This window comes from Saprolegnia parasitica, assembly GCF_000151545.1.
Source record: "Saprolegnia parasitica CBS 223.65 unplaced genomic scaffold supercont2.5, whole genome shotgun sequence".
In the NCBI taxonomy this organism is placed as follows: Eukaryota; Oomycota; class Saprolegniomycetes; order Saprolegniales; family Saprolegniaceae; genus Saprolegnia; species Saprolegnia parasitica.
In genome coordinates, this window is record NW_012156399.1 from 127,529 (window position 1) to 154,295 (window position 26,767).

The 26,767-nt window shown below is 58.1% G+C and overlaps 13 protein-coding genes across 13 annotated transcripts; 10 read left to right on the top strand and 3 right to left on the bottom strand.

Moving 5' to 3' along the window:
* Nucleotides 1-463: 463 nt before the first annotated feature.
* SPRG_01878 (hypothetical protein) lies at nucleotides 464-2,394 on the top strand (the record flags this gene model as incomplete). Its single annotated transcript, XM_012340444.1, has 1 exon — nucleotides 464-2,394. One exon carries the CDS (start codon nucleotides 464-466, stop codon nucleotides 2,372-2,374), a length of 1,911 nt encoding a protein of 636 aa, XP_012195834.1. The 3' UTR covers nucleotides 2,375-2,394.
* Nucleotides 2,395-3,189: 795 nt separating this feature from the next.
* On the top strand, nucleotides 3,190-3,867 carry SPRG_01879 (hypothetical protein). Its single transcript, XM_012340445.1, has one exon. It carries the CDS (start codon nucleotides 3,277-3,279, stop codon nucleotides 3,808-3,810), a length of 534 nt encoding a protein of 177 aa, XP_012195835.1. The 5' UTR covers nucleotides 3,190-3,276; the 3' UTR covers nucleotides 3,811-3,867.
* A 786-nt stretch (nucleotides 3,868-4,653) lies between these two features.
* On the top strand, nucleotides 4,654-5,370 carry SPRG_01880 (hypothetical protein). The gene has a single exon (XM_012340446.1). It carries the CDS (start codon nucleotides 4,677-4,679, stop codon nucleotides 5,268-5,270), a length of 594 nt encoding a protein of 197 aa, XP_012195836.1. The 5' UTR covers nucleotides 4,654-4,676; the 3' UTR covers nucleotides 5,271-5,370.
* SPRG_01881 (hypothetical protein) lies at nucleotides 5,257-5,910 on the bottom strand. The gene has a single exon (XM_012340447.1). The coding sequence runs from the start codon at nucleotides 5,885-5,887 to the stop codon at nucleotides 5,420-5,422; it is 468 nt and encodes a 155-aa protein (XP_012195837.1). The 5' UTR covers nucleotides 5,888-5,910; the 3' UTR covers nucleotides 5,257-5,419.
* A 610-nt stretch (nucleotides 5,911-6,520) lies between these two features.
* SPRG_01882 (hypothetical protein) lies at nucleotides 6,521-7,886 on the top strand. The gene is made up of 5 exons (XM_012340448.1): nucleotides 6,521-6,656; nucleotides 6,701-6,925; nucleotides 6,974-7,038; nucleotides 7,081-7,200; nucleotides 7,253-7,886. Exons 1-5 carry the CDS (start codon nucleotides 6,573-6,575, stop codon nucleotides 7,569-7,571), a joined length of 813 nt encoding a protein of 270 aa, XP_012195838.1. The 5' UTR covers nucleotides 6,521-6,572; the 3' UTR covers nucleotides 7,572-7,886.
* Nucleotides 7,887-7,920: 34 nt separating this feature from the next.
* On the top strand, nucleotides 7,921-10,488 carry SPRG_01883 (hypothetical protein; the record flags this gene model as incomplete). The annotated part of the gene is made up of 8 exons (XM_012340449.1): nucleotides 7,921-8,305; nucleotides 8,353-8,694; nucleotides 8,745-8,903; nucleotides 8,950-9,138; nucleotides 9,196-9,452; nucleotides 9,502-9,905; nucleotides 9,951-10,176; nucleotides 10,220-10,488. 7 exons carry the CDS (start codon nucleotides 7,921-7,923, stop codon nucleotides 9,961-9,963), a joined length of 1,749 nt encoding a protein of 582 aa, XP_012195839.1. The 3' UTR covers nucleotides 9,964-10,176; nucleotides 10,220-10,488.
* Nucleotides 10,489-11,741: 1,253 nt separating this feature from the next.
* On the top strand, nucleotides 11,742-12,453 carry SPRG_01884 (hypothetical protein). Its single transcript, XM_012340450.1, has 3 exons — nucleotides 11,742-11,857; nucleotides 11,904-12,016; nucleotides 12,062-12,453. The coding sequence occupies exons 1-3, from the start codon at nucleotides 11,758-11,760 to the stop codon at nucleotides 12,383-12,385; spliced, it is 537 nt and encodes a 178-aa protein (XP_012195840.1). The 5' UTR covers nucleotides 11,742-11,757; the 3' UTR covers nucleotides 12,386-12,453.
* A 467-nt stretch (nucleotides 12,454-12,920) lies between these two features.
* Nucleotides 12,921-16,841, top strand: SPRG_01885 (hypothetical protein). The gene is made up of 13 exons (XM_012340451.1): nucleotides 12,921-13,443; nucleotides 13,495-13,653; nucleotides 13,705-13,770; nucleotides 13,821-13,945; nucleotides 13,999-14,326; nucleotides 14,379-14,557; nucleotides 14,610-15,270; nucleotides 15,320-15,436; nucleotides 15,486-15,551; nucleotides 15,596-15,819; nucleotides 15,868-16,030; nucleotides 16,076-16,489; nucleotides 16,540-16,841. Exons 1-13 carry the CDS (start codon nucleotides 12,934-12,936, stop codon nucleotides 16,615-16,617), a joined length of 3,090 nt encoding a protein of 1,029 aa, XP_012195841.1. The 5' UTR covers nucleotides 12,921-12,933; the 3' UTR covers nucleotides 16,618-16,841.
* Nucleotides 16,842-17,234: 393 nt separating this feature from the next.
* On the bottom strand, nucleotides 17,235-18,116 carry SPRG_01886 (hypothetical protein; the record flags this gene model as incomplete). The annotated part of the gene is made up of 2 exons (XM_012340452.1): nucleotides 17,297-18,116; nucleotides 17,235-17,247 (listed from the first exon to the last, which is right to left on the bottom strand). The coding sequence occupies exons 1-2, from the start codon at nucleotides 17,980-17,982 to the stop codon at nucleotides 17,235-17,237; spliced, it is 699 nt and encodes a 232-aa protein (XP_012195842.1). The 5' UTR covers nucleotides 17,983-18,116.
* Nucleotides 18,117-18,651: 535 nt separating this feature from the next.
* On the top strand, nucleotides 18,652-19,593 carry SPRG_01887 (hypothetical protein; the record flags this gene model as incomplete). Its single annotated transcript, XM_012340453.1, has 1 exon — nucleotides 18,652-19,593. The coding sequence occupies one exon, from the start codon at nucleotides 18,652-18,654 to the stop codon at nucleotides 19,591-19,593; it is 942 nt and encodes a 313-aa protein (XP_012195843.1).
* Nucleotides 19,594-19,770: 177 nt separating this feature from the next.
* SPRG_01888 (hypothetical protein) lies at nucleotides 19,771-21,232 on the top strand (the record flags this gene model as incomplete). The annotated part of the gene is made up of 3 exons (XM_012340454.1): nucleotides 19,771-19,886; nucleotides 19,939-20,835; nucleotides 20,884-21,232. The coding sequence occupies 3 exons, from the start codon at nucleotides 19,771-19,773 to the stop codon at nucleotides 21,230-21,232; spliced, it is 1,362 nt and encodes a 453-aa protein (XP_012195844.1).
* Nucleotides 21,233-21,321: 89 nt separating this feature from the next.
* On the top strand, nucleotides 21,322-25,210 carry SPRG_01889 (hypothetical protein). The gene is made up of 12 exons (XM_012340455.1): nucleotides 21,322-21,853; nucleotides 21,902-22,075; nucleotides 22,129-22,194; nucleotides 22,250-22,374; nucleotides 22,421-22,769; nucleotides 22,816-23,673; nucleotides 23,728-23,844; nucleotides 23,904-23,969; nucleotides 24,017-24,240; nucleotides 24,289-24,457; nucleotides 24,530-24,940; nucleotides 24,991-25,210. The coding sequence occupies exons 1-12, from the start codon at nucleotides 21,401-21,403 to the stop codon at nucleotides 25,153-25,155; spliced, it is 3,177 nt and encodes a 1,058-aa protein (XP_012195845.1). The 5' UTR covers nucleotides 21,322-21,400; the 3' UTR covers nucleotides 25,156-25,210.
* A 199-nt stretch (nucleotides 25,211-25,409) lies between these two features.
* On the bottom strand, nucleotides 25,410-26,544 carry SPRG_01890 (hypothetical protein). Its single transcript, XM_012340456.1, has one exon. It carries the CDS (start codon nucleotides 26,531-26,533, stop codon nucleotides 25,424-25,426), a length of 1,110 nt encoding a protein of 369 aa, XP_012195846.1. The 5' UTR covers nucleotides 26,534-26,544; the 3' UTR covers nucleotides 25,410-25,423.
* Nucleotides 26,545-26,767: the final 223 nt, after the last annotated feature.

Genomic DNA, 26,767 nt, shown 5'->3' on the forward strand with positions numbered 1-26,767 from the left:
CGTTGTGCTTGACAGCGGTGACCTCCACTTGTTCGCGTAGAGCTCCTGGCGGCCGGCAGCTGTGGCCGGCAACTTGTCTGACGAGGCGGAGGCGATGCCAATACGCAGCTCAGTCATAGCGAGAAGCAGAGACCGTCGTGGATCGTCGCGAGCGCCAAAGCCTGATGGCTCATCAATTAACGTAAAGCCGAGCTATCTTCGACTGCATTCCAACGCAGACGCACTTCACCTTGAATGTTTGTCTCGCCGCGATGCGTATGCAAGGCTGGCGCACGAGACACCTGAGTAAACAGGCGGGCCTTGAAGCGCGTTGCACACCGCGGCGCGTGCATGCCCGTCCAACATCCAACCGTCGGCAGTCAAGCTGGTCGGCAGTGCTGGGAAATCCCAATCATCCGGATACCGACAACGGATTTGGCCAGATGGCGGGCGCAGCGCCAAGCAGTGCCATTCGACAGGTCGCATGGCGCCGTCTCGGTGGTCGCGGCGCTTCCCGCTGCTAGAGTGGGTGCCCGCGTATGATGTTAAGCGCGACCTCAAGTTCGACTTGATCGCTGGCGTGACCGTGGCCATGATGATCGTGCCGCAAGAGATCTCGCTCGCCAACGTCATGAACGTGCCGCCGCAGTATGGCCTCTACACGGCGGCGATGACGCCGGCGCTCTACACGATCTTTGGGACGTCCCGCGTCCTCTCGGTCGCGAACGGCGCCGAAGTGAGTCTCATGGTCGGCACGTACCTCCAGACGATCCCGACCGCCGCTGAGCGCATCGCGGTGGGCATTTTCCTCTCGTTTCTGATTGGCGCCATCAACATGGTGCTCGGGTGCCTCCAGCTCGGCGTGATCGCCGACTTCTTCTCTCGACCTGTCATGGGCGGCTTCCTCTCTGGCGGCGGCGTCCTCATCATGATCTCGCAGCTGCCGACGTGGTTCCAGCTGACGTTGCCAACGTCGTCGTACCCGCTCGAGACGCTCTACCGCGTGTGCACGCATCTCGGCGACGCCAACGCCATCTCGTTTGGCATTGGTCTTGTCTCGATCATCGTGCTCTCGCTCTTCAAGTACGCCAAGGCGCACTGGGTCGACGCGCCAAAGCTCAACGAGCTACTCGAGTCCCCGCGCGCGTTCCAACCGCTGCATGAGACCTCGGCGCCGCTCGCGTCGCACCGGACGTGGGGCTTTTCGCTTACCGACTCGGACTTTGCTTCCATGGAGCACGTCCCGTCTATGCCCAGCGATAGCCGCGAGGCGTTGCCGCTGCGCACTGCGTCGTCGTCCAAGGCGTACAAGGTTGTGATTTTTGTACTCAAGACATGCCTCGACCTCGGCCCGCTCTTCATCTGTGTGTTTGGCATCCTCGCGGGGTACCTCATTGGCGAGACGCGCGTCAAGGTCACGGGCCATGTACCCCAAGGTCTTCCGTCGCCAGTGCTGCCGTGGTACGGGTACAGCGAGCACATCATCACGTCGGTCAACTTTTCCGACGTGTTTTTGCAAGCCGCGACGATCGCGGTCATTGTCTACTCGACGAGTATCGCGATGGCCAAGCGGCTCGCGGTGCGCGGCAACTATGACATTGATGCCAACCAAGAGCTCCTCGGCCTCGGCTTCGCCTCCGCCATCGGGGCCTTCTTCCAAGTCATGCCACCGACGGGGGGTATGTCCCGGACGGCGGTCAACGTGCAGAGCGCACGCACGCAGCTCGCGTCCTTTGTGACCGTCGCGCTCGTGCTGTTTGTGCTGCTCTTCCTCACCAACGCGCTCCATTTTCTACCCAAAGCGAGCCTCGCGGCCATCATCATTGTCGCTGGCTACTGGCTTATCGAGACGCACGAGGCGACGTGGCTGTATACCGCCAAGCGCGACGAATTCGTCGTCTGGATCCTCTCGTTCGTGCTCACGATCGGCCTTGGGATCCTACCGGGCCTTTTCAGCTCCATTGGGTGCTCGCTCCTCGCCGTCATGATCAAGACCAAGCGCCCGAACGTGTGTCTCCTCGGTGAGACCGAGGACGGCCATATCGTCGACTTGAGCCTTCACAACGAGCTGAGCGCGCGCGTGCCCGACGACGCCATCTTGGTCCGCGTCGAGGGATCGCTCTACTTTGGCAACGCCGAGTTTGTGTCGCAGTTTCTGCTTTCGCAAGTCGTACTGCACCCGGGCCGTCATTTCGTCGTGCTGGACGCGAGCTACCTCTACGACGTCGACGCCACGTCGCTGCAAGTGCTCGCGACGGTGGCCGAGCGCTTATGCGCCCAAGGCATCCGGTTCTCGGTCGCAGGCGCCCGCGGTGTCGTCGCGTCGAGCTTGGAGTCGCTTGTAGACGTGAGCACGTTGCCGTTGAGCCTTGCGCTTCTGCACGTGCGTCGTTGAATAAGTAGCTACACGATCCGCGGATGTTTTGAAAAGCGCGCGATGGGTTTGCGCAGTAATGCGAAGTGTGGTCGGTGCATTTTGATCCGGAAGCTAGACTTCAGATCGTGCTCCAGGCGCGACTGACCTCGTATGCTGTACAGTGCACATGACACCTGCCTTGCTGACGGAACTTATTGAAGTTGCCGTGGCCCATAAATGGCCGTGACCAATCCCACTGGTCCGAAACCCGCGTCTTGAAGTACAGGGACATCGCTGACAGCGACTGCATGTGCACGCCACCATTGCCACAGTAGCCGCCGCCGCCGTGCGCCCCTCGGTCGGCAACTCGATGTCACGGTACATGTGGAGTAGCAAGTAGCTCGGACCTGGCCACATACACGACGCGTCCAGCCTGCCGCATCCGTCTTGTCCAACGCGCACAGTACACCAAGTCTGCAAAACGAATGTACCAAGTCCGTACTATTATGTTGTTGAGGCGGCGCCATGAAAGAGCTTCCGTGGGCTGATTGATGGCCACGAATTACTCGCGGGTTCGCTCCTGGCTCGTGCACGACACGCTTGTGAAGCGGTCGCTGGACGCATATCAGTAGGCCGCCTTCTCGGTCGCGCCAGACGACGAAGTTCGGGACAGCATTAGTTATTTGCGGGGCTGGGCACATTCAACGAGTTGCTTGCTGGTGCCAGTGTGGAGGCAGGTCAATTCCCCACATCTTTCAAGTAAGTCCAGAGGTGTTCAAAATTGTAGCCAATCAAAGCGCCCGACCGTGGCTTCTACTCCAATGAAACGCATGCTGGTAGCCTTGAGCGCCGTGTGTTCGCCTTCAGCTGCAGCTGCGGGCGGCGCGGCGAGAGGCAGCATTTTGGGATTTCTGAAGCCTCGCACAAGCAAGACGACAAGCATGATGGTCGAACAGCCCATGTGCAGCGAGAAGTACTCGATGGCGTACCTCCTCCAAGACGTCTCGCCGCACACGACGTCGGTCTGGGAGTATGTGCTGCAGCATGGCGCGTTCCCGCCCGAGCTCTTTAGCCGCCAAGACGACGCGTCGCCGACCGACGACGAGTCGGACGACCACCATAGTATCAAGAAGGCGTGCTCGTCCGACTACTCGAGCCTCGACGGCGTCCGCACCGGCCGCTGGTCCAAGGAAGAGGAAGAGTACGCGAACGCGATGATCGAAGCGTTCAAGACCGGCGTCTTGCCGCTCCCGGGCACCATGAGCATGCGCAAGTTCGTCTCGGAGCTCCTCCGGTGCCACCCGATGCGCGTGAGCAAGAAGTTTGTCGGCTACGTGCGAAAGTACCACTGGTACACAACGCACCTCGCCGAGTCGACGGACGGCGTCGCGCCCCACATCGTGCTCGCCATGTACGCGCAATTGAGCCGCCTCGAGCAAGCCTTCTGGTCCTCGGAGCCGCTCCACGCGTCGTGAGCACGCGTTCTGTCCATTATTAAGTTATCAAAAGAATGCATTCTATTTCGCTGTACATTTGAGGCCCGGCACATCATTTCGCTGCTTGACTAGAGTTGGCGCGCAAGTCGCAGACGGTCGTCTTGGCGTATCTATGCTGCGCAATGCAAGGAACTTCCATGGCTCGAATATGCGCAGCGTGACATTGCAGAACCAAGAGCGGCGTCGCCCACGCTTGACGTCGACCCTTGCCTCAGCTGGATCAGCCCAGCTGACGTCGGCCGGATGCATCATCGAATCGGATTGCACATCACATGGCGATCTTGGCGACTGGGTACCACCCCGGGGCCCACCCACAGTGGGGTGCTGGTCCATACAGAAGGTATCGATCGTGGGGGGTGGGACCAAAATTTGAATAGTCTAGGCAAGTGCACGTTGGTCGCATTCGGATGGTAGCATTTTTCATGCATTCACTGCAAACCACGCAAATAGTACACAAGAGGCCTATCTCTATGTGCTGTGCGACCCTTCCTGTGACGCATCGAGGCTGGTGGCAGATCCTGGATCGCTATGGACTTCAGCCGCGTTCTGATACAACACTATTTCATTACAAGTACAAATCTAAATGGTGTTGCTTTCCCTTGCGGTCAACTCCAAGCGGCGCGCATTTGCATTAAAATGCGGTATATTGCTTCTCTATTTTAATGTACATTACATCCCATTTTCACGCACCTCTTTTTAAAATTACATTATGATCTATCAAATACAATATATTGATGCATAATATAAAATACATGGTGCCATGACAAATGGGGCCGAAAATTAAATTCCAACTGACTGTTTGTGGCTGGCTGTGGGCCGTCATTTTCGAAGCGGTGGCCGTGAAAATGAGCAAGTGGGTCCCGTACAAGCCGTGGAAGATCGAGTCGTATCTTTCGCCCGAGCTGCGCCAGAAGCTCCGCGAGAAGCTCGTCTTCGTCGTGGCCTCGGGCACGCAGCAGGCGTACCAGTCGCCCACGGCGGAGCAGAGTTTCCGCTACCCGGCGCCGACGAGCCACAAGGAAGAGGCCCACGTGCCGTCCACGGGCTCCAAGAAGAACGTCTACAGCACGCAGTACTACACGCGTGATGTGCGCCGCTTCAAGAAGTGGAACAAGGCCGAAGTTGGCATCCACCCGTCGCTTGCGATCGCGCCGCCGGCGGAGCTGCCTGCTGACACCTTCATGGGCAGCCCGGGCAACAAGAACCCCGCTGTCTTGGCGTACGACCCGACGGGCACGCGCTCGGCCATGTCGACGACGTTTGCTGCTCGCGATAGCCTCATTGAAGCGCTCGGTGAAGACACCCACTTGGTGCGCATGGAGTGGGAGCCGTTCCAGGCCGAGATCATTGCCGAGTATGAGGCCAATGGCACGCCGCCGGTGCCCGGTCGCCCGTTCCCGTGGGACATGCCCAACCGGTCGCGCATTGCGCGCTGGTAAACGATCGGGCAATGGTACTGCATCTGTATAGGACATCTTATTGGGACACACAGCAAGAGCCTTGTACGATTGAAAATATAGATATCGTTGTTCGTCGTGGCGTCGCGTTGTCGCAGGTGGTGGTGCTAATGTACATGAAAGCGTGTCGCTCAGCGCGACAAGAACGAGTGCTGTCGCCCCGTCGACCGCTGCGAGAAGCCGCGCAGAAACATTTCGTCCTCGTCCTCCTCGTCGGGCATTTGGCTGAAGCGCTGGGACGTGACGGTGTGGTGGAACTGCGGCGCGGCGAGTGCGCTCTCGGGCAGCAGCAGTTGACCGCGCGCAAAGGCCATGCGAGCAAACATGGCAGTGGTATCGTCTTCGCCTTGGATGCCACTGGCCTTGTTGATGGCGGCGACGGCGTCTTCGGCGATTTGGCGAGTAGCGAATTCGAGGAAGCCGAAGCCTTTGGCATCAAAGCTCATCGGGTCGTGCTCGAACGAGACGGAGACAACGAGGCCGTAGGTGCCAAAGTGGCGCATCATCGCGCTCTCGTTGAGCAGCCATGCCGGCATCTCGCCCACGTACACACGGTGGGTTGCGATCGGTGCGTCCTGCAACGGCGTCGACGCCATCATGACCACCAAGATATCAAACGGCTAGTGGAGCGTCGAAGTTCGAAGCTAGGTCTGGGCCCTCGAAATCGAAGTTTCCATTCCAGGATGGTCAAGCGCCGAGCTTGCCCTCTCAGTCTTGCCCCAGCCTCGTCCTGCGTTACGTCGCCGTACCGTACAACCACCGCGCGCATCGGATCAGGTTCTCGGCTGCGCAAGGCGGTTCAATTTCTCGTCGACTTCTGCCGAGTTGCGTCAGCCAGGCGCCAGCCCCGATCCCCTGCGTTGAAGCCACATCGGCAACAAGTAGCCAGCATAGCATTATTGATCACGTGAGCGCCCTCGTGGCTCCCGTGATGCCAACAGGCTCGCACTTCCTACTACACGAGGTTTCCACGTGTTGAAGTGACGGCCCATTTCGCATTCATCCGCTTCCTCCGTGTCGTTCAAGTCGTCGACCAGGCTCGTCGCAACTCGCAGCTTGGGCGCCTCGGCGATGCTGGACGCACTTGGTCGCGCGTGATGTTTCGTGCCGAAATACCGTTGGAGTTGATAGAGCGCCACGTGCTGCTTGATACGCAGCGTCTCGACATCGCCGCCGATTGGCTCGATATTTTTAAGATACTGCCCTTGATTGGCTGAAAATCAGCGAAGGAAATAGAATGTGTGCGACGAGGGTCCTTCTCGCTGCCAGTTCCGAGATTTCCGCATGCAGCCCCGCGTCGAAGTCGTGAGCAAGACGAACGTGTCCTTGACCGTGGCCGTGCTGCCTGCGGCCGCCAAGTTCCAGCTGGTAGACATGCCATGGGCATGGCAGGCTCATCATGGAGGCCATAGGCGTACAGCGAGTATGGCTACGTGTACTACTCGTGGACCGAGGTGGAGGCGACGGGGTCGCCCATGACGATCAAGGGCCTCCAGCCCAACACGTGCTACGTGTGCAAGGCGCGCCTCTTCAGCGACGAGACGAACCAATGGCTCGAGTACGGGCCCATCAGCCAGTACATGCGCACGTTCACCGAGGAGGAAGAGACAAAGCGGTCGGGCACCTACTACGAACACGTACGCGCACTGCCATCTCGATACTGCATGCGAAACATGGCTCATTAGGCGCTCAAGATGGAACGGCAGCATCGCACTGAGATGCAGCAGCAGATTCAGCGACTGCAAAAGATGTACCGCCAGCCACGCACCCCGGGTGCTGACGACGGGCGTAGGCTCAGCGACCCATCGAGCCCCCGTGGCAACAAGAAGCGCCAGCCCTCGGCCCAAGAGAACCTCATGGCGAGCCGTATGGACATGGACGTCAACATTGCCAAGCTGCGGAACGAGCTCTTGTACGATGATGAACACGTGTCCTTTTTGGGCGGACATCTCATGCTGTTCTAGGGAGCAAGCAGCGACGATGAAGTCGCTCGAGAAGCAGCGCAAGCTTGACGAAGAGGTCATTACGGAGCTTTTGAACGAGCAAGAGAAGCTGCGCACGCTGCAGGAGACGGCGCAATCGTCGGCGTCGGACCAAGCAGAGATTGCGCGTCTGCAGTCGCTTTTGAGCGCGAACGAAGCCCAGCTGCACAACCACCAGAACCAAGCGATTCACGGCCAGTCGCAGATTGAGACGTACGAGCGGTCCCTCGAGCAGAAGCGCCAAGAGATTGCGGTCAAGGAGATGGAGGTCGAGCGGCTATGGACGACTGCCAGCGCGTGATGCAGGAAGCCGCAGACGTGGCCCACTGCAAGCAGCTCGAGCTAGAAGAAGGTCTCTTGGAAGCCAAAAATGCGCTCGAGCGGCAAATGGATAACAATGCGATGCTCCACGAAGAAATCAACCGTCTCCGGACCGAGAATTCGCAGCTCAAGCAGTCGATCGAGGAGTTTGACTCGAAGATCGCGCCCAAGCTCGTACAGCTCGAAGAAGAGAACGAGTACCTCAAGCGCCGACTGCAGTAGACGACGTTCTTGCCTGCGTTGTCGAGTAACCTTATTACCACTAATATACCGTCCACGCCGTCTTGTTCTGGAATTAGTGTTGCAACGGCGCATCGGTTTCGGGCGCCATGAGCAAGCTCCGGCAGCTCTCGCCCGAGAAGGTGATCCCGTCGCCACTGCCGCTCTACAAGCTGCCCGCGGAGGCCAAGGTGCCCAAGACGGGATGCCCATCGCGGCCGTCGCGGCTGCGCGTTGTCCGGCATGTGCACTCGAGCCCGTCCGAGCCCGAGCCCATTCTCAAGGAAGCGGCCAATGACGACGACGAGAATGACGACGATGACGGCGACGACGACGAGACGACGTCGATCACGACCGTGTACAACTACTACGAGCCGGCGCTCAAGCACAGCGAGGCGCCGTCGACGCTCCGCTTTGATTCTGTTTTTGAGAGCGGGAACCTCCTGCGCGCCGACCGCGTTCGGTATCAAAACCACCGCACGCGCGACGAGTCTTGTACGTCTCGAGAGCATAACGTGCACCTCATGCTCGCGCGCTTGTAGACCACGAGTACGACCTCTATGTGCACCCTGACATCAACAACAGCGCGTACCGCCAGTGGTTTTACTTTCAAGTGACCAATATGGTCGTCGGCGTCGAGTACCGGTTCGCGATCGTCAACCTCGCGAAAAGCGGCGCGTTGTACCAATCGGGACTGCAGCCGGTCGTCTACTCGGAGGTTGCGGCAGCGGCACATGGGACCGGGTGGGTCCATGGCGGCTTCCACGTGCGCTACGACGCGTCCGAGCGCCAAGAAGGCTCCAACACGCTCCGCTTTAGCTTCGTATTTGCTAATGCCTCCGACTGCGTCTACTTTGCATGCATTCACCCGTACACGTACACCGGTAGCTATCGCTTATTGCATGCCCATGGCGTATTTTTTCGATTTTTGTAGATTTACTGGACTATTTGGACGCGCTCGAGAGCGACCCGGTGCGATCGGCCGTCTGTCGTCGCACCGAACTCTGTCAAACGCTTGCCGGTAATTCCTGCGACCTGCTGACCATCACGTCGCCGGCCAAAGAGGGCGGCCTCCCGCTTGATGCGCGTCGAGGTAGCCGTGCCGTTGTCATGGCACCACATGCGATAGTTTGAGCTAGTGATTGTCATATCGGCCCGCGTGCACCCGGGCGAGTCGAACAGCAGCTTTATGATGAAAGGCATTCTCGACTACCTGACGAGCGCGGTGTACGGTGCGGTCGTATTGCGACGGCATTTTATCTTCAAAATCGCTCCGATGCTCAACCCGGACGGCGTCATCAACGGCAACACGCGCGTGAGCCTTGCAGGTTCCTCGCCGAAATGTGATCATATTGTCTGTTCTAATAAATATACTACTATACTAGGCTGGGATCTCAACCGCAAGTGGGCGTACCCGGTCGAGAAGCTCTTTCCCACTATCTTTCACCTCAAGCGGCTCATTTCGAGCTTCCAGCGGCCACAGCCGAGCGGGCCGCCGCGTGTAGCGATCTACTGCGACCTCCACGGCCATAGCATCCAGCGCAACATCTTTACGTACGGCTGCTACAAGTCGAGTCGACGGGGCAAGGCGGTGCTTAAAATGCACGCGAAAGACGACCCGCGCGTGTTTCCCATGATCGTCGTGCGTTCGATTTTTATCTTGATTTACGGTATCAAATGCGTTGCCCTAGGCCAAGCAAAGCGACTTGTTTTCGTTTTCCCACTGTAATTTTAAAGTGCAGGCGTCCAAGCTCAATACAGCGCGCGTCGTCGTGCACCAAGAGCTCGGTGTCATCAACAGCTACACGCTCGAAGCGTCGTTCTGCGGCCCCGATTTTGGCGCCAAAAAGGACACCCAAATGTCGATTGCGGACCTCGAGGCCATGGGCGCGACGTGGTGTCAAAGTCTCCTTGTCTACTACGAGCTACACGCAATTGAGAGTTCCGGTCCATCGGTCGGCAGCGTGCCGGTCATGCCAACACCGGACCCACCGCGAGATGTCGGCCATCCCCGCGTCGAAGACATGACAACGACGATCCGGAGGAACCGACCATCACATGGGACCCTGGTCTCCTCAACGACTGCGAGTGCTTGGTGCGACCATATATACTGTGTGATTGTATTGACAAAAATATGTAGCTGGATGCGATGAAGCAGCATGACGACGACGACGCCAATGCACAGGACGTCGACTCGGACGTGTCGGACGCAGCGAACAACCCGATCCCACCCAACAACGAACCGGAACTGTACCGCCCCAAGAAGACCAAGACACGAAAACCAAGAAAAGAAAAAGGCAAGCACAAGAAGAAGCTCAAGAAGCGCAAGAAAGTGCTGCTGCAAGGCACCAACGGCGGCATCCTCGGTAGGCGTGAATTTAGATGTATGGATACCACCAAGGTGCCTAGTCCCTACGATTCCCGTGCCGCTGCCGGGTGCTATGACATACCGCGATCCGTCGGCCATGGACGAAACTTATATGCTGGACCTTGCGGCCATTGATACACCCACGAGCGTCTACTCGCACTTCAAGAAGCCTGCGCTGTCGCGGCCTTCGTCGGGCAGCTCGATACCGAGCCTGAGCCCCAAGTTTAGCCTAGAAAAGTGTGTTGGCGCGCTCATGATACGTCCCAGCACTGTCGAGAGATAACATCGACTTGTGAATTGTGATATAGCACGATTTCAGTGCCCCACTTGGGATTGTTATCCCCGCAATGCGCCGCGGTCTATCATCCTTGTATGCGCTGAAGGCACTTGCATGGATGTGGCACGCCAAGTACGGAGTAGCAAAGCGGAATGGATGGAGCGACGCCGCTCGAGGACAGTGGTGCGATCAACAAGGGCGTTGTGTCATTTTAAGGTGAACGAGCAAGGGACGAAGGATACAATCGGCCGCGATAAGCCAAGCGATCTTCGACACCGGCTCGCGTGACCATGATCCCACCACCGAACACCATGATGGACGTCAAGACCACCGTGCTGCAGAGGAAGAGGCCCAGGCAAGCCGAGTTATCTCACGCCGAGCAAGTCTTTGGTCCCTAGCGAATTCAAACCCCAAGCTGGCGCTGCTTCACCAAGAATCAAGACACTACAGCTGTCAGAAACCAAAAGAATGCGTCGTGGAGAAGTTCATGACAGAGATGACACAGCAAATGGACGAACGAAGACCGAGATCGCGGCGTCAAACGATGCCAAAACAATATTAACCCTCTCAAGGTTATGACTCATTAGAAGGTACTAGTTAAAAAACAATAGCTCTGGATTTGCCCACGATCTGCAAGTGGTGTAGCAATGTATGGACGGCTGCGAGACGGTCGCGAGGCAGTCGCGGAACAGTTGTGAGGCAGCTCAAAGACAGTGACGAGGCAGTACGTACACAGCGGTCGCGAAGGTCTCGCAATCGTACGAACTTTCTTCATTTGTCGTGCATAGGGTTCGGAGCTCACAGGCTCGGCAAGTTTCTGTCCAGCCGAGACCATCCATGCAAGAGACTGCGCATCTCAAACTCGGGCTCGCCTTTCACTCAGTACCCGCTTCACTAATGTCTTGATCTATATGCCTCCGTCTCTATGGGAACCGCGATCCATAGACATATGTGTGCATTGTATCAACAATGACTAAAACAAGACAGTGTCTTGAATACACTGTTTCATAAACCAGCGTTCTGGGCTGTGTACATTTTGCTCGGTGGAGGCTGCTCGGTGGTACAATGTCTGACGGCTACTAAAAGAGCCTTATGGAGCTGACCTTTGGATGAAAGAATAACTTATCGATAAACGTGTTGAAGACTTCTCTGTGTCCACACGCACCGTCTCGCTCGCCTCATCGTATGGCCTCATTCGACCTCGCCGGTTACAAATGACGCGCGCCGAAGTCGACCCGCCTTAAGTTTAACCGGTTAAATTATGCGGCTCGTCCCCAATGCGGTTACCTACTGTGAGGTTGAATGGGTGCGGCAGCAAGCAACACGAGCGCGGCCGTCGCCGCGCCGATCGCCAAGACGGGTCGCAAGGTCATCCGGACCAAGCTCCGGCGCCAAGACCTCTGTGCGTCCATGGTCTAGCTGAGGTCGACGTCTCATGCTTCGTCTAGTCGTCTTCCAAGGCGCCGCGCCGGCCAAGTCGGGCAAGCTCATGGAGATGGACCAGCGCATCCTGCACGACGCCGAGCGCTTTGACGAGATTGAGAAGGTCGACTTCCTCGAGGTGCGTGCGCTATGCCTGTCACAATGACTCATACCGGCGCCGTAGACGGACGTCGAGGGCTTCCAACGCACGGCGAGCGCGCGCCGCAAGCCGAGCGACGGACCGACGCCGCTGCCAACAGACAAGTCGTGGGCTTCCAACAGCATGACGCTCGTGAGCGACGAGCCTGGTCGATTCACCGACAACCAGTTCCGCGACCTCCTTCGGCAGTACCGCGAGAAGCCGACGCCTGAGACCAAGGCTTTGCTCGCCGTCAAGTTTGGCGCCGACCCTAGCGTGATTGAAAATATCTTGGCCAACTGCACACCGCCTCGGGTCATGGAGCCCACGACGTCTGTGAGCTACCCGTCGGGCGTCTGGTGGTCGTAATATGACCTACTACGTAGTGCTACATATATTACCTCTCATCTCTAATGATCCTTCTCTCGCCTTCCACAAGCTCCATGAACCTTGCTTGATGAGCTTGGCGATGGCTACCGCGCGGCAAAAGTGCATCAGTAAAATCTACAGCTGCGTTCACTACGCCTCCGCTTCCCGCTGGAGTCGCCAATATCGAGGATACTCGATACACTCGAGACGGAGCTTCCAATGACAACCTCCTACGTGCGCCCAAAGAGGCTCTGCGAGTACTAGTACCCGTTCGAGGACGTGCTTTGGATTGACGCGAGCGAGTCGCGGCGCTCGGCGCGCTGGACCGCGACATTGTGAACGACCGGTCGAGTCGTGGTGCATTCACTTGCTTGCTCGATGGTAGCAAGAGGAACGTTCCAGTGCATTCATCTGTACTGGCGCACTGATCCACGCGCATGCATAGTATTAGGAGGTAGTTCATCGCAATTGGTAACTGCTGCATAAACAAAAAGAGGTTTCAGTGAAACCGGCGTGACACATAGTGGTCTTTTCAGGTAGCCAAGACGATGGCTGGCAGCTCGATCCGGACAAGCTCGAGCTCACGGCGGACGCCAACGCGGTCGATGCGGCAACGCCAGTCGATGTCGCTCACGCATCTCACGGAACGCTACACGATGCGCGAAGCCCATGACGACGACGACGACGACGACGTGGTCGAGCGCGTCACCGAACCTGGACGCGACGAGATAAAAAAGAACCCGACGTTGCGGACGTACCGAGGGTGCGCGCGGTGGAAGGCGCGGATTCGGCGCTTCATGGACGAGCCAACGAGCAGCGTTCGTGCGCAGATCTACAGCTACGTTATGATCCTTAACATCATGGGCAACTTCATGCCGTGGATGATCGAGACGCTCGACGGACCCAACCACACACCGGGCGACCCTGGCACGTGCATCGACTGCGGCTACCCGTGGCTCTTTACGGCGCGAACGTACTTTTACTGGAACTTGGTCTACACCGTCGTCTTCAGCGTCGAGTTTCTCGCGCGCTGGGCCGCGTGCAAAAGCCAACGCCACGTACGCCCACCGCCTTGTTGATATGGATGGCGCTCATATAGTACGCGATAGTACTGGCGGCGCGCGCGAACGATTCTCGACGTCCTCGCACTTGTGCCGAGCTACCTCCTCATCTACAACAAGTACACGGATACGCCCGAGTCCGCGTACCAGCCGTACTTTAATATGCTGCGCATGGGCCGCAACGCGCGCATTGCCCACATGCTTCGCGTTCGTTGACGCCTCTAGATGGTCGACGGCGTCGACAGCTCTTCTTTGTAGGACGTGCCTGGGATCCGCATTTTGGCCATTACGATCAAGCAGTGCAAGGCGCCGTTGCAAGTCACGGTGTGCGAGTTTCGATCTTTTTCGCTGACTGATTTGATGTGTTGGAGTAGGGCTATTTCCTTGTGACGGTCATCATGTTGTTTGCCACTGCCTTGTACTATGCGCAGCCGTGCTACGATGTCGAGACGTGTGAATTCACCGACGTTTTCAACGCCGCGTACTTTATGATGGTCACGTACGTCATCTATTGGACAAGGTATGTCCAATATAGCTCATGTCGAGGACTAGTGTCGCGACGGTCGGGTACGGCGACCAAACGGTTGATGTCGACAACGTCGTCGCGCTCCTCATCGACTGCAACGCCATGATCTTTGGCGCGCTGTACCTTGCGATGCCCTTTGCGATCATTGGCGTGCGCTACCAAGTCGCGTGGCACCGCCACGAGGTCCGCGCGCGGCGACGGCTCAAGCACCAAGACTCGAATCTTACTGTGAGCATCCGGCCGATCCCAAGCGTGACGCTGAACACGTACGCGCACAAGGCGACGCGTCATTATCTGGACCTGTGCACCGAGGTCGCCTTCTTTAGCCACCAAATCGACTCACTCCTTCGCTTTGTACGTGTATCTATTACCTTGTTTAGAACCCGTGGGTTGAACACAACACTAGGTACCTCACGATGTCATTCATGGTGTGGACCGGAAAGAACACCACGAGCTGCTCGTCCAGATGGTGGCCCACGCCAAAGCTGTCATGGTGCTCTTCCATCACAACCTTCAAGACATCAAAGCGTTTGAGCCGAAACCACCGATAGCAGTGAATACCAAGCCCCTCGGCCGCAAGTCCATGTATGTTGCATCACACTAGTACCTGTTGACTCGAAACATTTACTCTCTCCAGAGCTCCAACGGCGCTCCTGCAGAGCGTTTTGCAGCTCAACATTGTGACGCAAAAGAAGCACGAACTCGTACTTGGGACGTGGCGCTACACGCTCGCGCAGTGGCTCAAGCACCCCGACGATTCCCGCGCGGGCCGGTACTTGCACCAGTGTTTCTTCCTCTTTGCTCTCGCCAGTGTTCTCTTGTTTTACGCCGAGACAACGCCCGAGCTGCAGAGCTACGGGCCACTGTCGCCGCTCTGCCAACGAGCGTTTGCGACGTACTGCGCGCAGTCCGAGAACCCATGGACCGACCCGGGCTGCTACGTGCACGATGCCAGCGGCGGCTTACGGTCGCCGTTGACAATGCTCAACTTTTACTGCGACACGCCATCCGCCGCCGACTCGTGCTTTGGGTACGGAGCCAACTATGGCCGCAACAGCTCGGGGTGCAGCACCTTGTTTCGAGATGTCAAGCGGCTCTGTAATCTCCGGCAGTGCCAGTCGGGGCACACGCCCGTGCTCGACATGACGCCGCACTGGATCTACTTGGAGTGGCTTTTTGGCATCGTCTTCTCGATCGAGCTCGCCTTGCGGTATGTCGTCGCCGAGGACAAGCGCGCGTATCTCATCGCTGGCGACACGGCCATCGACGTGCTCTCCGTGGTGCCATTCTACGCCGAAGTACTCTTTCTTCTCGGGATCCGGATACACATGACGTGGCATCGCGTAGGCACTCCAAGGATTCGTTGCGGGTCATGATCCAATCTACGCCGTTGTGCCGACCTTTCCGACCGCTGCGTCCATTTTGCCCATTTGCAAGACGCTGCGCGTGCTCAAACTCACGCGGGTATGCGATGGAGCTGTTGATATCGCGCCGAATGGAGCGCACGACGTAGCATTTTCGGGCCACGACGGTCCTCGCACAAACCGCGATTCTCTGCTGGCGCCGCCTTTTGATTCCCGTACGTTGTCATGGCCGATATGACGTGTGACGCGGCATGCGTAGCTCTTCTTCCTCTTCCTCTCGTGCGTTGCGACGGCAGCGCTATTTTACGAGATCGAGCGCGGCACACAGTGCTTTGTCGGCCTTCCGTGCATGTGGTGGGGCCAACAGCTCTGGACAAAAGAGCTCGAAAACGGGCTGCCGCATCTCAAGCGCGCGCAGATCCAAGTCAGCAAGTACACGATCATTACGGACATGCTCCGGTCCACATACTACTCGATTGTCACGTGCGTGCGAGACATATATTCCTCCGTCCCACAGGACTCTGTGCGTAGCTTTACAGCGGTCGGGTACGGCGACCTGAAGGTCCGCACTCCGTTTGGCAAGTTTCTCGACATTTTGGTCATGCTCTTTGGCTCGTGTTACACGGCGATGCCGCTCTCCCTTGTCGGCGGTCAATTCTACGCGTGCTACGAGCTCTACTTGCTCGAGCAGACGGTATACAATATGAAATTATTTAGTTCCACGCCAACGACCGACTAGGGCGAGGACACGACCAATGGCGAGGCCGGGCCGCGCGAAGACCACATCCCCAAGCACCTCGTTTTGTCGCCAACCGAAGTCGAGACGCTCCGCAACTGCAACGTGCTCGTGATCCTCCTCGATGAAATGATCCACAACATCCACCGGCTCAACGACCTCACGCCGCACGCGAGCTTCCTCGAGGTCGTTCCTATCGAGCGCACGGGCCATCGAAGCAGCACCCAAGGCACGCGCAAGAGCATGAACGAGTCGATCGAGCTCGTGCGCCGACGCGCGTCCGTGAGTCAGCAGATTGCGCGGGTCTTGCCAGGTCGGCGGTCCGTCACGGATGTGTACGCGCCGACCGAGCTCGAGCGCACCCACGAGTACGTCCGAGTCCGCGGGCACCTTCGAGACGCCTCGCACCTCTTGACGGTATGTATTGCATGGGAGGCCTTGCGAGGTTTTTTTGCTCTCTGGTGTAGACGATCTTCTTTCAATTTACAAGTCTCGTCGAGAAAATCGCCGAAGCGACGCATAGCGAGTCGTACACGGAGTTTTAGCCGCCAAAATCAAGTCGTCATTCGTGATCGCGAGCCACTCAGCGGCATGCCATCCGAACCGGTTGGTGGCTGCACCCCTAAAGCCACGAACGCTCTAGCTCGGCAATGACGTTGGCAACGTACCAGAATTCGGCGACAGCTCAAACGCAACATGATCAATACTCGAACGAACAGCGCTTGATTACGAGCTTTAAAGGTGAAGAGAAATGCCGTCGACAATCACAACGACAGTGCGCACGTCGCACTTGGGCTATCGAGACAAGCTTGGCCGACGCTGGCTTGGTCCGCCGAAACGAGTCGGAGTTTAAAGCAGCGCATTGCGCCCAGGGCTGTAACACACGCCAGCGAGGCTTCGAGTGTGGATCGCATGTTCAAGCCACGGAGTGTGCGCGCCGCTGCCTGCAGCGCTGGTAGCAGTGATGCCCAGTCGGTACTTGGCTCGTTATCCGATAGATCCAAATATGTGAGGTGAGAGCACTCGGGGACTGTCGCAAGAACGGCATGCACGTCGTTTGTTCGCAGACTTGTGGAGGCCAGGCGAAGCGACTGAATGCGTCGAGAGTGAGGCAGCATCGTCAAGAGTGCTGGCATTGCAGACGGTACAGCATCAAGGCCAGTCATGCCCAGTCGCTCCAAAATGGGGAGGCTGCCGAGAGCCGAGACCACGTCGACGAGGCACGTCGTGTTTGGCAGCGTGCAACCCGAGAGATTGACGGTCTTGAGCTGCGTCAAAGTTCGGACAATGGGGGCGAGCACGCTCGGGCACTGCGTCGCAAAGTCAACTTCCAGCTTGAGCTCGGCAAGGTTGCGCATTCGGGGCAGCGACACAACGAGGCCGTCGATAACGTCGTCTTCGCCCGTATTGTCGTACACCTTGAGCGTGCAAAGCGACGGCGGGAGATGCGCCCAGAGGTTGTCATCAGGTACGACCACCACGTTGTAGAGTGTGAGGTGCTGCAGCGATGTGCAGGCTTCGAGAGCCCGCGAAAGATCCAAATCCGGGTCGTCGGCCGTGTCAAGAAAGAGGTTCTTGAGCACAAGGTCGCATGCTCGGCCATTGCGCAAAAACGCCGCGAGGCCGTGCCCGAGGCGCGCGTCGACTTCGAACGGAAAGTCGCTGGGGGGCAGGACGAGGCTAAAGCTGCGTAGCCGAGGATGCTCAAGTACTTGGAAGAGTGAGGTCGCGGCCGTCATGCGCGGGTCCGTGTCTTCGCAGTCGTAGCGCAAATCTAGCTTCTCGAGTCGCGGGCACGACAGCAATAGAGCGCAGAAGAACGGACCGTTGTCGCCGGCGAGCACGGGCGCGTTGATGTGCAAGTAGACGCTGCGCAGATACGGCACAAAGTGCGTCGCGATGAGGTCCATTTGGGCCCGGCCGATGATGCCGCAGTCCCAGTCGATGCGTGGGCCCAGCGACAGGCTGCTTGCAAGCAGATCGAGGGTCGGTGGCGGCAGCGCACGCGTCGTGAGCACGAGCGTCGGCCACACCACTTGGACGACCCGGCGGAGACTCGGGGTCGTTGCGATCGTGACGACGCTTTGCAGCGGCTGCGTCCGGCTCTGCGCAGGCAGCGTCTCAAGAAAGACTAGGAACGTTCTCGGCTCGGGAATGAACGTTGCAATGATCTCAAAGATGTCGGCGGTGAGGCCATCGGAGGCATTGTGGCGCCGGCGCTGCGCCATCTCGTTTTGAAAAAGGCCAACTCGTGCAGCCAATCCGAGCGCAAAGAGCCTACGAGTCGAATCGACCAACCAATCACAAGCGATGCTACACGACGACGGTGATCTTTCGGGGGCGGCGTTGGGGTATCATCGCACGCAATCTGTAAATTCTAGCAGCACACAGCAGACAACAACTCGATGTGGCTATCGCGTTGCATGCTCCGAGATGTTCGGTTTTGAGATTGAGTTTGCGGTGGCGGCTGTGTTTCTTGATGGCGGGAGCCGCCGTCGGATACACCCGACGGCGCGGCCTCCGTGGTAATAGCTTGTGGTAGCATAACCAAGTTGGACTACTACGTGACAGATTCATCCATGCTTCCACACGAGCTTCTCGAACTCATTGCTCTCTTTGTACCGTGCCCAAAGGCCTTTTTGGTGCTACTCCACGCGCTTCCTCCGCGCCACCTCACGACGCCGTTCCAGAGTCTGCTCGCGCTCTCACGGACGCCGTACGTTAGCATTGCATGGCCCCGCCTCGTTCTCAAGCAAAGTCGCCTCCCGCTTGAAGCGACACAGCTCCTCGAGCGCACGTTCTGCTTGCGACCCGAGGTGGTCTGGCGCTGCGGCCTGTGCCATCGGTACAGCCTCGACATGCTGCTGCGCCACTTTGCACCGTACATGCGCCGCCTCACGCTGTGTCCCCACGGCAGCGTATGCGATGATATGCGCTATCTTGAAGACGCACTCACAGCCTGCAGTGCTCTCGAGGAGATCGTGCTTGACGTCCGGCACGACCCGCAAAGCGTGTGGACGCGCTTGGTCGTTCTCGCCTGCCGCATGCCCCGCCTCGCGTCGCTTACGCTACTGCTGCCCCCGCACGCCCCAATTGTAGCAGCGTCGATATCGGAAGCGCTGGTCGCGCTGCTACACTCGCCGCAGTGCCAGGTGCTGCATTTGCACAACATTCGTTTCCAGCACGCAGCCGATCGCGTCGCCGTGCACGAAGCTCTGCGTGCGTGCTCTTCGCTGCGTGAGCTTCACTTGGACAACACCGACTTGTCGCTTTTGTTTGTGCCCCACACGCTGACGCGCCTATATCTGAGGGCCCGCGACGACGCGGCGCGCATCGAGATGGCCGAAGCGATGGAAGTGCTTGCTCGTCTGCAGCAGCTGCAAGAGCTCACACTTCGTCTCCAAGCGACCCAGCCGCTCTGGGTGCTCGAGGCTTTTCTCCGGCGGCAGCTTCCGCACCTCGACCGGTTGAGCGTCCGTGGCACACCTCGTGTTCGCCCGGCAGAGTGCAGCTTCGGTTAATGACGTTAAGCAAAGAGCCATCACGATTAGCCGCCGACTGGAAGCGTGACGACTGGACGTGCAGTCTACAGGCGTGTCGACAGACCCCGCGAGCGGTGATCGCAGTTGGGATTTATCCGGATATAGTGGTGACATCGGTTTGTTATCCGGATGCTCGACGGTCGCTGCCATTTCGGAATGGTCGCACCGTGGTTCTACGAAGAGGGCTGGGCGCCGTCGCCGGTCCCGTACCTCGAGGGTACGCTCGTCTTCGTCGTCGCCGTCTACGCCTTTGAGACGTACTTGGACTACCGGTACGTCCTGGTATTGTTTCAACCACTGCTACAGCGGCGTCTTGGCCCGTAGCCAGCACGCCAAGCTGCACGAAACGTCGTTGCCACACGCGCTCGCGTCGGCCATTGCGCACATCGACGACGCGTCAGATGCAAAGGCGCCATCGCTCTTGGCGCAAACACAGGCCAAGTTTGAGAAAAGCCGTGTCTACAGCCTCGACAAGAGCCGCTTTGGGTTTGTCTCTGGCGCGATCCACGAGCTCGAGGGCGTGCTCTTGCTTCTCGGTGGCTACTTGCCGTTCATGTGGGCTCTCAGCGGCCGCCTCGCCGGGGCCTATGGCGAAATTCCGCAGTCGCTTCTCTTCGCCGTGCTCACGTCGCTCAAAGACGTGGTCTTCAACATCCCGTTCGAGCTCTACTCTGTGTTCGTCCTCGAGGAGCGCCATGGCTTCAACAAGCAGACGCTGCGTCTCTTCTGCACCGACAAGCTCCAAGGCCTCGCGTTGAGCGCGGTCTTTGGGCTCCCACTGCTGGCGGCGCTACTGGCGCTCATCCAATGGGGCGGCGACGCGTTTGTGTTGTACGTCTGGCTACTCACGTTTGGCTTCACGCTTCTCATGCTCACCATCTACCCCGTGCTCATCATGCCGCTTTTCAATACGTTCACGCCGCTGCCCGACGGTCCGCTGCGTCGCCGCATCGAGGCGCTCGCTGCACAGTTGCGCTTCCCGCTGACCAAGCTCTTTGTGTGCGACGGCTCGAAGCGATCGAGCCACTCGAACGCATACATGTACGGCTTCTTCCACAGCAAGCGCATCGTGCTCTTTGACACGCTCCTGACGCAAGCCAGCGACGACGAGATCGTCGCGATCCTCGGGCACGAGCTCGGGCACTGGAAGCTCTGGCACACGCTCCAGGGATTTGCGTTCCAACAAGTCTACGTCGTTGCGCTCTTTTACGTCTTTGGCCGGTAACGCTAGTAGTGTCTTGTGTGTGTGATGCGACGACGGTCGACTAGGTGCATGCATGACGTGGCACTGTTTCGCAGCTTTGGCTTTGCCGCGACGACGCCGGCACTGCCCGTCATGATTGGCCTCACGCTCTTTGCGCAGACGCTCTGGGCTCCGGTCGACAAGATCCTCTCGTTCCTCCTCACGTACAACACGCGCCGGAACGAATTTGCCGCCGACGCGTTTGCCGTGCAACTGGGCCACGCTGACGCGCTTCAATCGGGCTTGACCAAGATCTCGCTCGAGAACCTCGCCAACATGAACCCGGATCCAATGTACTCCGCGTACCACTATAGCCATCCGCCGCTGCTCGAGCGGCTCAGTGCAATCGGCGCCGTCAAGCACAAGATGCTCTAAGTGTCGGGACGCGACGGCCGAGTCGTCCAGTTGTACGGCAATAACGGCGTTCACAAAACCCCTGAAACTAAAAATACAACCACAAAAAGGCGTTAACGGCGTTCAAAACAACCTCTGCACTTGGTTGTTTCGCACCAGAAAGGCGCGAAGGACTCCTCAGCAAGGAAGATGCTGGCGGCGCCGGACGAGACGCCGACGGTCGTGTCGCCCGCCGACGTCGTCGTGCTCGACAAGAACATTGCGCAGATCGTCGAGGCCCATGACGAAAGTGGCGACATCGAAGTATCCAGTTCGAACGGCCGAGTCCCCGAACAGTGCGTACCCCGGAGCAGTGTGCGTAGCAACGCGCTGTCGCTGCGCGCACGATGGCGGCGCGTCGTGTTGGGCGACGACCCGGGGCACAAGTACGGTATGGTCTACCACTACGCGATCATGGCGTGCATCATTCTCGACGTCATGGCGCTCACGATCGAAACCATGGACGGACCCAACAAGGTTGGCGCCGCGCCCGAGTACCCCGGTGTCCCAAAGGCGAACTTCTTCGCGGCCGTCGAGGTGCTCATCACGTTTATCTTGACGGTGGACCTTCTGTTCAAGTGCATGTTGGCGCCGTCGCCCAAGGTGCATGCGATTTCCAGGAGCATTTCCATGACGATCGATGGCATCTAGTTCTTCTACTCGGGTCGGCTACTGCTCGACGTGCTCTCGCTCGTCTCGTTGTATTTGCTCGTGCTCTACACGGCGGAGAACCCGCTGGAGATCTCGGCAAAGCAAAACGGGACCATCGACGCGATCAAAACGCTGCGGTACTTTCGCCTCTTGCGCATCATGCACATGATGAAGGTAGCTGACATATCTGCTTTGAACGGGCCGTGCCTACAGCATATGTCTACTAGGGCTTGGACGGAATGATCGTGCTCATTCGTACGGCGCGCGCGAGTATTCCGCCCCTTCAAGTCACGGTAGATGCATTATTCTCTTCATGGACACTTGGATCTCATGGACGGTATGGTCTAGCTCTTCTTTCTCATTACATTTGTCATGATGTTTGCGACCATGCTCTTTTACGCGCAGCCGTGCTATAACGCGTCGACGTGCACGTTTACCGACATCTTTAACGCAGGCTACTTTGTCATGGTCACGTACGTCATCCATTGTACAGAAGACAATATTCTCATTCCTCGTTAGAGTCGCGACCGTCGGGTACGGGGACCAGCTTCCCGACATTGAAAACATCCCGGCCCTCGTCATCACGTGCGTCATCATGATCTTTGGCACGCTGTACCTCGCGATGCCATTGGCGATCATTGGCATCCACTACGAGACAACGTGGATTGACTTCCAGGCGCAGAAGATCGCAGATGGCGCGATGACCAAGCCGGTCCAACCGAGCGTCGAGGACGAAGCCGCGAACTTCGAACGCATGGAGTCGACGGAGCTGTCGACGAATCTTCACAGCCTCAATGCAAAGTTCCTTGAGCTGTGCGACCTCGTGACGCGCGTCTCCGAGCACGCCGTGGCCATCACGACCTCGATCGTATGCCAATTTATCGAATTCGACACGGACTCAGATGATGATGTAGGAGCCGGCGAGACTCGTCTCGGGGTCCGTCAACCGCGAGCGCAACGGCAAATTTGTGCAGCTCATCAACGAAGCGACGCACGCCATCAAGCTCCAGCGAACGCTCGCGAAAGAGATCAAGCCTTTTGTGCCCAAGGACCTCGTGACGGCGCAAGCCGGAAAGAAGCCCGTGGCACAGAGTGCGCGCACCTCGTCCTTCTCGAAATCGATCGTGTCGCGGGCCAAGCGCGCGATCAGCAATATCCAAACCAAGTCCAAGGCGGACGAAGACGCCAATGTGAAGCGGACGCTGCGGGAGCGCGTCTTTCAGCTCATGGAGCGGCCGCACTCGTCGACGCAGGCCAACTACGTCAACAAGTTCTTCCTCGCCATGGTCATCTGCAGCGTGCTCATGTTCTACGCCGAGACGACGCCCGAGCTCCAAGCCCACGGCATTGAGAGCGACCTTTGTCACGAAGCGTTTGCGTCCTACTGCGAAAACAGCAAGGACGTCGGCTGCTATATGCGGTCGGCCACAAACGAACCGACGACGCAAAAACTGAATTTTCACTGCGACGCTGGCTCGAGTGCACCCGACTGCTTTGGAAGCGGCCTCAACTATGGCGCGAACGCAACGCTCTCCCAGTGCTACGACCTCTTTTCGGACCCTCGGCGGATTTGCGAAATTCGCCAGTGCAAGCCAGGGCACGAGCCCATGTACGATATGACGCGCAAGTGGGTCTACCTCGAGTACTACTTTGGCCTTGTGTTTACGATTGAGATGGCGCTGCGCTTCTACGCGGCGCGGAACCGCGTCAAGCACCTCCGCTCAATCGGCACGTACATTGACGTAGTCGCTGTGCTGCCGTTCTACGTGCAGGTTGATTTGTATTTTCTCACATTTTTCGTGGTTTTCTAGACCACATGGAACTAGGCGCTGCAAGGGGTCGTGCAAGCGCGCGTGCCGACGTACGCGATCGTGCCGACCTTTCCACAGTTTCTCACGGTCCTTCCTATCGTCAAGCCCATTCGCATCTTCAAGCTTGCGCGGGTACAGGACGACAAGTCGAGCTTTCTTATTGGATACTTATCGCGCCTCGTCGCATGTAGCACTTCAAATCGACATCAGTTCTCTCCCGAACGACCCAAGAGACATGGAAGCGTTTGCTCATCCCGGTAGGATGCACGCGGGCAGCAGGGATTTAGCGGCATTTTGTCTGTAGCTCTTTTTTCTCTTCCTTGGGTGCGTCTCGGCGGGCGCGATTTTTTACGAAATTGAGCGCGGCACCACGTGCTACGTGGACATTCCGTGTTTTTGGTGGAACCGCGACCTATGGACGAAAGAGCTCGACGCGAACCTTCCGCCCAAGAAAATGGTTCAGATTCAAGTCAGCAAATACTCGATCATTACCGATATGCTGCGCTCGAGCTGGCTGTCGATTGCTACGTACCTCATTGGACAACTTGAACAACATGTCATAAACGATGTGGGTAGGCTTACGAGCGTCGGATACGGCGACATGAAGCCGCGGACGCCGCTCGGCCGCCTCTTTGACATTGTCGCGATGGTCTTTGGGAGTTTCTACACGGCGATGCCACTCTCGCTTGTCGGGACGCAGTTTTACCTTGCGTACCGCGACTTTCTCGAGAGCCAGAAGAACCAGGTGCGATCGCTGTTCACATTTTTTCCGATTTTGTATCGCATTTGAAATGTCGATATTGATGAGTTTCTCTAGCACCACTCTGGGTCGCTCTCGGTCGTGCGCCCGTCCCCCGGGCCGTCGCTTAACTTTAGACGCCACAAGCGACGACCGCCAAGCATGATTAGCCAGGACGACGTTCCCGTGTTGAGCCAGTTTATGACCATGAGCCGGCTCCTCAACGAAATTCTCCAAATGGCCTGCCGCCTCAATGCGGCCCAGAAACAGCCCGCGTCGCTCGGTACGAATGAGCTCCCAGTGCCACCGCTGCTCGTGTCGATGCTCAAGAGCGTCAAGACGGCGCGAAAAGCCGGTCGTATTGCGCGGCGAAGCTTGACAAGCCACGACGCAGCGCCACGCGTCTCGACCGGCGCGCCGCAGGACGTCAAGCTGCTGCACATCGAGGGTATGTGCAAGAACATGGTCACATCCACGTCGCTCTGTCAGGTATATTTGTCTCGTCGGCGAGGCAATATATAGTGATCGCTATCTTGTAGACCATCTTGCTACAATTTTCGATCATTGTGCACAAAATTGTCGTTCCAGACAAGACGCTCCAAGCCGCCGAGTCGCCCCAGCGCGCGTTCTCGAGCTTCCGAAGTCGGTCCGAGACGTCTCGGCGCGAGTCCGACTCGAACGGCGAATCAGACAGCACGTTCTGAGTTTCGTATCTATCTCCCAACGTAACAACAATACATGCATTTGTGTCTTGTCGGCACCAACGAGTCGTCGCATTGCGTGGCAACGAACCGAGTACAACCTACCGGCATCCATAAAATGACACTGCGACCAAGGTTCAGGAGAATGACAAGTCTCTGCGTGATGAAGCGACGAATTCTCCCGCCGTTTTTAGACAGGATTGCCGTTTGCTGCGTCTACCTTTTCCCTTTTCATTTTTGTCGAAATGCAAAAAGAGATGTTGTCAGTGTATTAGAAGCCCTGAAAGCACTGGTCGTAACCAGGCATCTTGGACTCGAACGCACCCATGGGCGCGACGCGTTCCCACACGCGCTCGACGGGCAGCGGCGTCACGTCATCGGCGACGTTCTGGCGCTCGGCGTCGGGCAGGATGCAGCGGGGCCGGAGCTTGGCCTTCCACTTCGCGTCGTCCTTCCAGTGGAGCGGCATCGCGCTGCTAGGCCGGGCACCCGGGGCCGGGGCGGGCTTTCGGACGTCAATTTCCCAAAACGCTACCATGAACGTAACCCGGCGTGGCTTGAGCAGCAGCGAGAAGCGCCCCGGGCCGCGGCCAGGTACGACGCCATGGAGGACCTTGCCGTTGAAGACGACGAACCGGTTCTCTTTCGGGTGCACGAGCCAGCCGTGTTTGGCGAGCGACGTGCCGCCAAACGCTTGGTCCGAGACGCACGTCGGGCCGCCGACCGGCGCCTCGAGAAACATGACGGTCGAGACAATCGGGTTGCGGACGCCGTCGCGGCCTTCGTCGGCGCTGTCAAAGTGGAATTGGTGCCCCGAGTTGTGCGGGCGGCAATGCGTCCACCATTCGGCAAACTTGGCGTTCTTGACGTTCGGAAAGCGCTCCATCGCGAGGTTCTTGAGGTAGTGGATCACGTCTTCGAGGCCCGACGACGGCGGCTTGGAGAGGTCGTGTACGTAGCTAAAGTACGGCGACGGCGGGTCCACCGAGTACTGGTGCGCGGCCCAGAACGGCGAGTCGGACGACGCAAACGCCTCTTGCATAAAGTTGAGCATCGTCGGCGGCAGCGCGTTGTCTGCGCCGCGCACATATGGCCGGTAGTCGGCGGCCGCGAACGAAAAGCTGTCGGCCGATGGCGGCGGCAAGTCTTCTTCGTACGTGTAGCGCAAGACGCACGTCGCGAGGCGGTGCGTGAAGCCGCGCCGTGCGAGGAACTTGTTGGCCTCGGACGTTTGGCCGGCTTGGATCAGGTGCAGCGCATGCTTCTGAGCAGCGATGAACTCAGCTTCCGACTCCTCTTCGACCGGTGCGTACCGGGGCGGGCGCACGCGCTCCTTCTTGCGCTTGGCGCTGCCATCGCGGTCGGCCTTGCGCTTTACCATCGGATTCCGCCGGATAATTCTATGGCGATCGAAACCCACGTATTTTCACACGCGTGTTTTTACACCCTTTATCCGGATCCAGCCATTTGCTGGGATCCAGCATTTGACGTGGAGCGATCGAACGTGGCGCGATGTTGTGACGGCGCCACCCAATTGAAGCAAAAGACATTGCGCAAGAGACTGCTGCTACCGGTGCACGCGTTGTTGAGGAATATTGAAAGCGAAGAAGTCGCC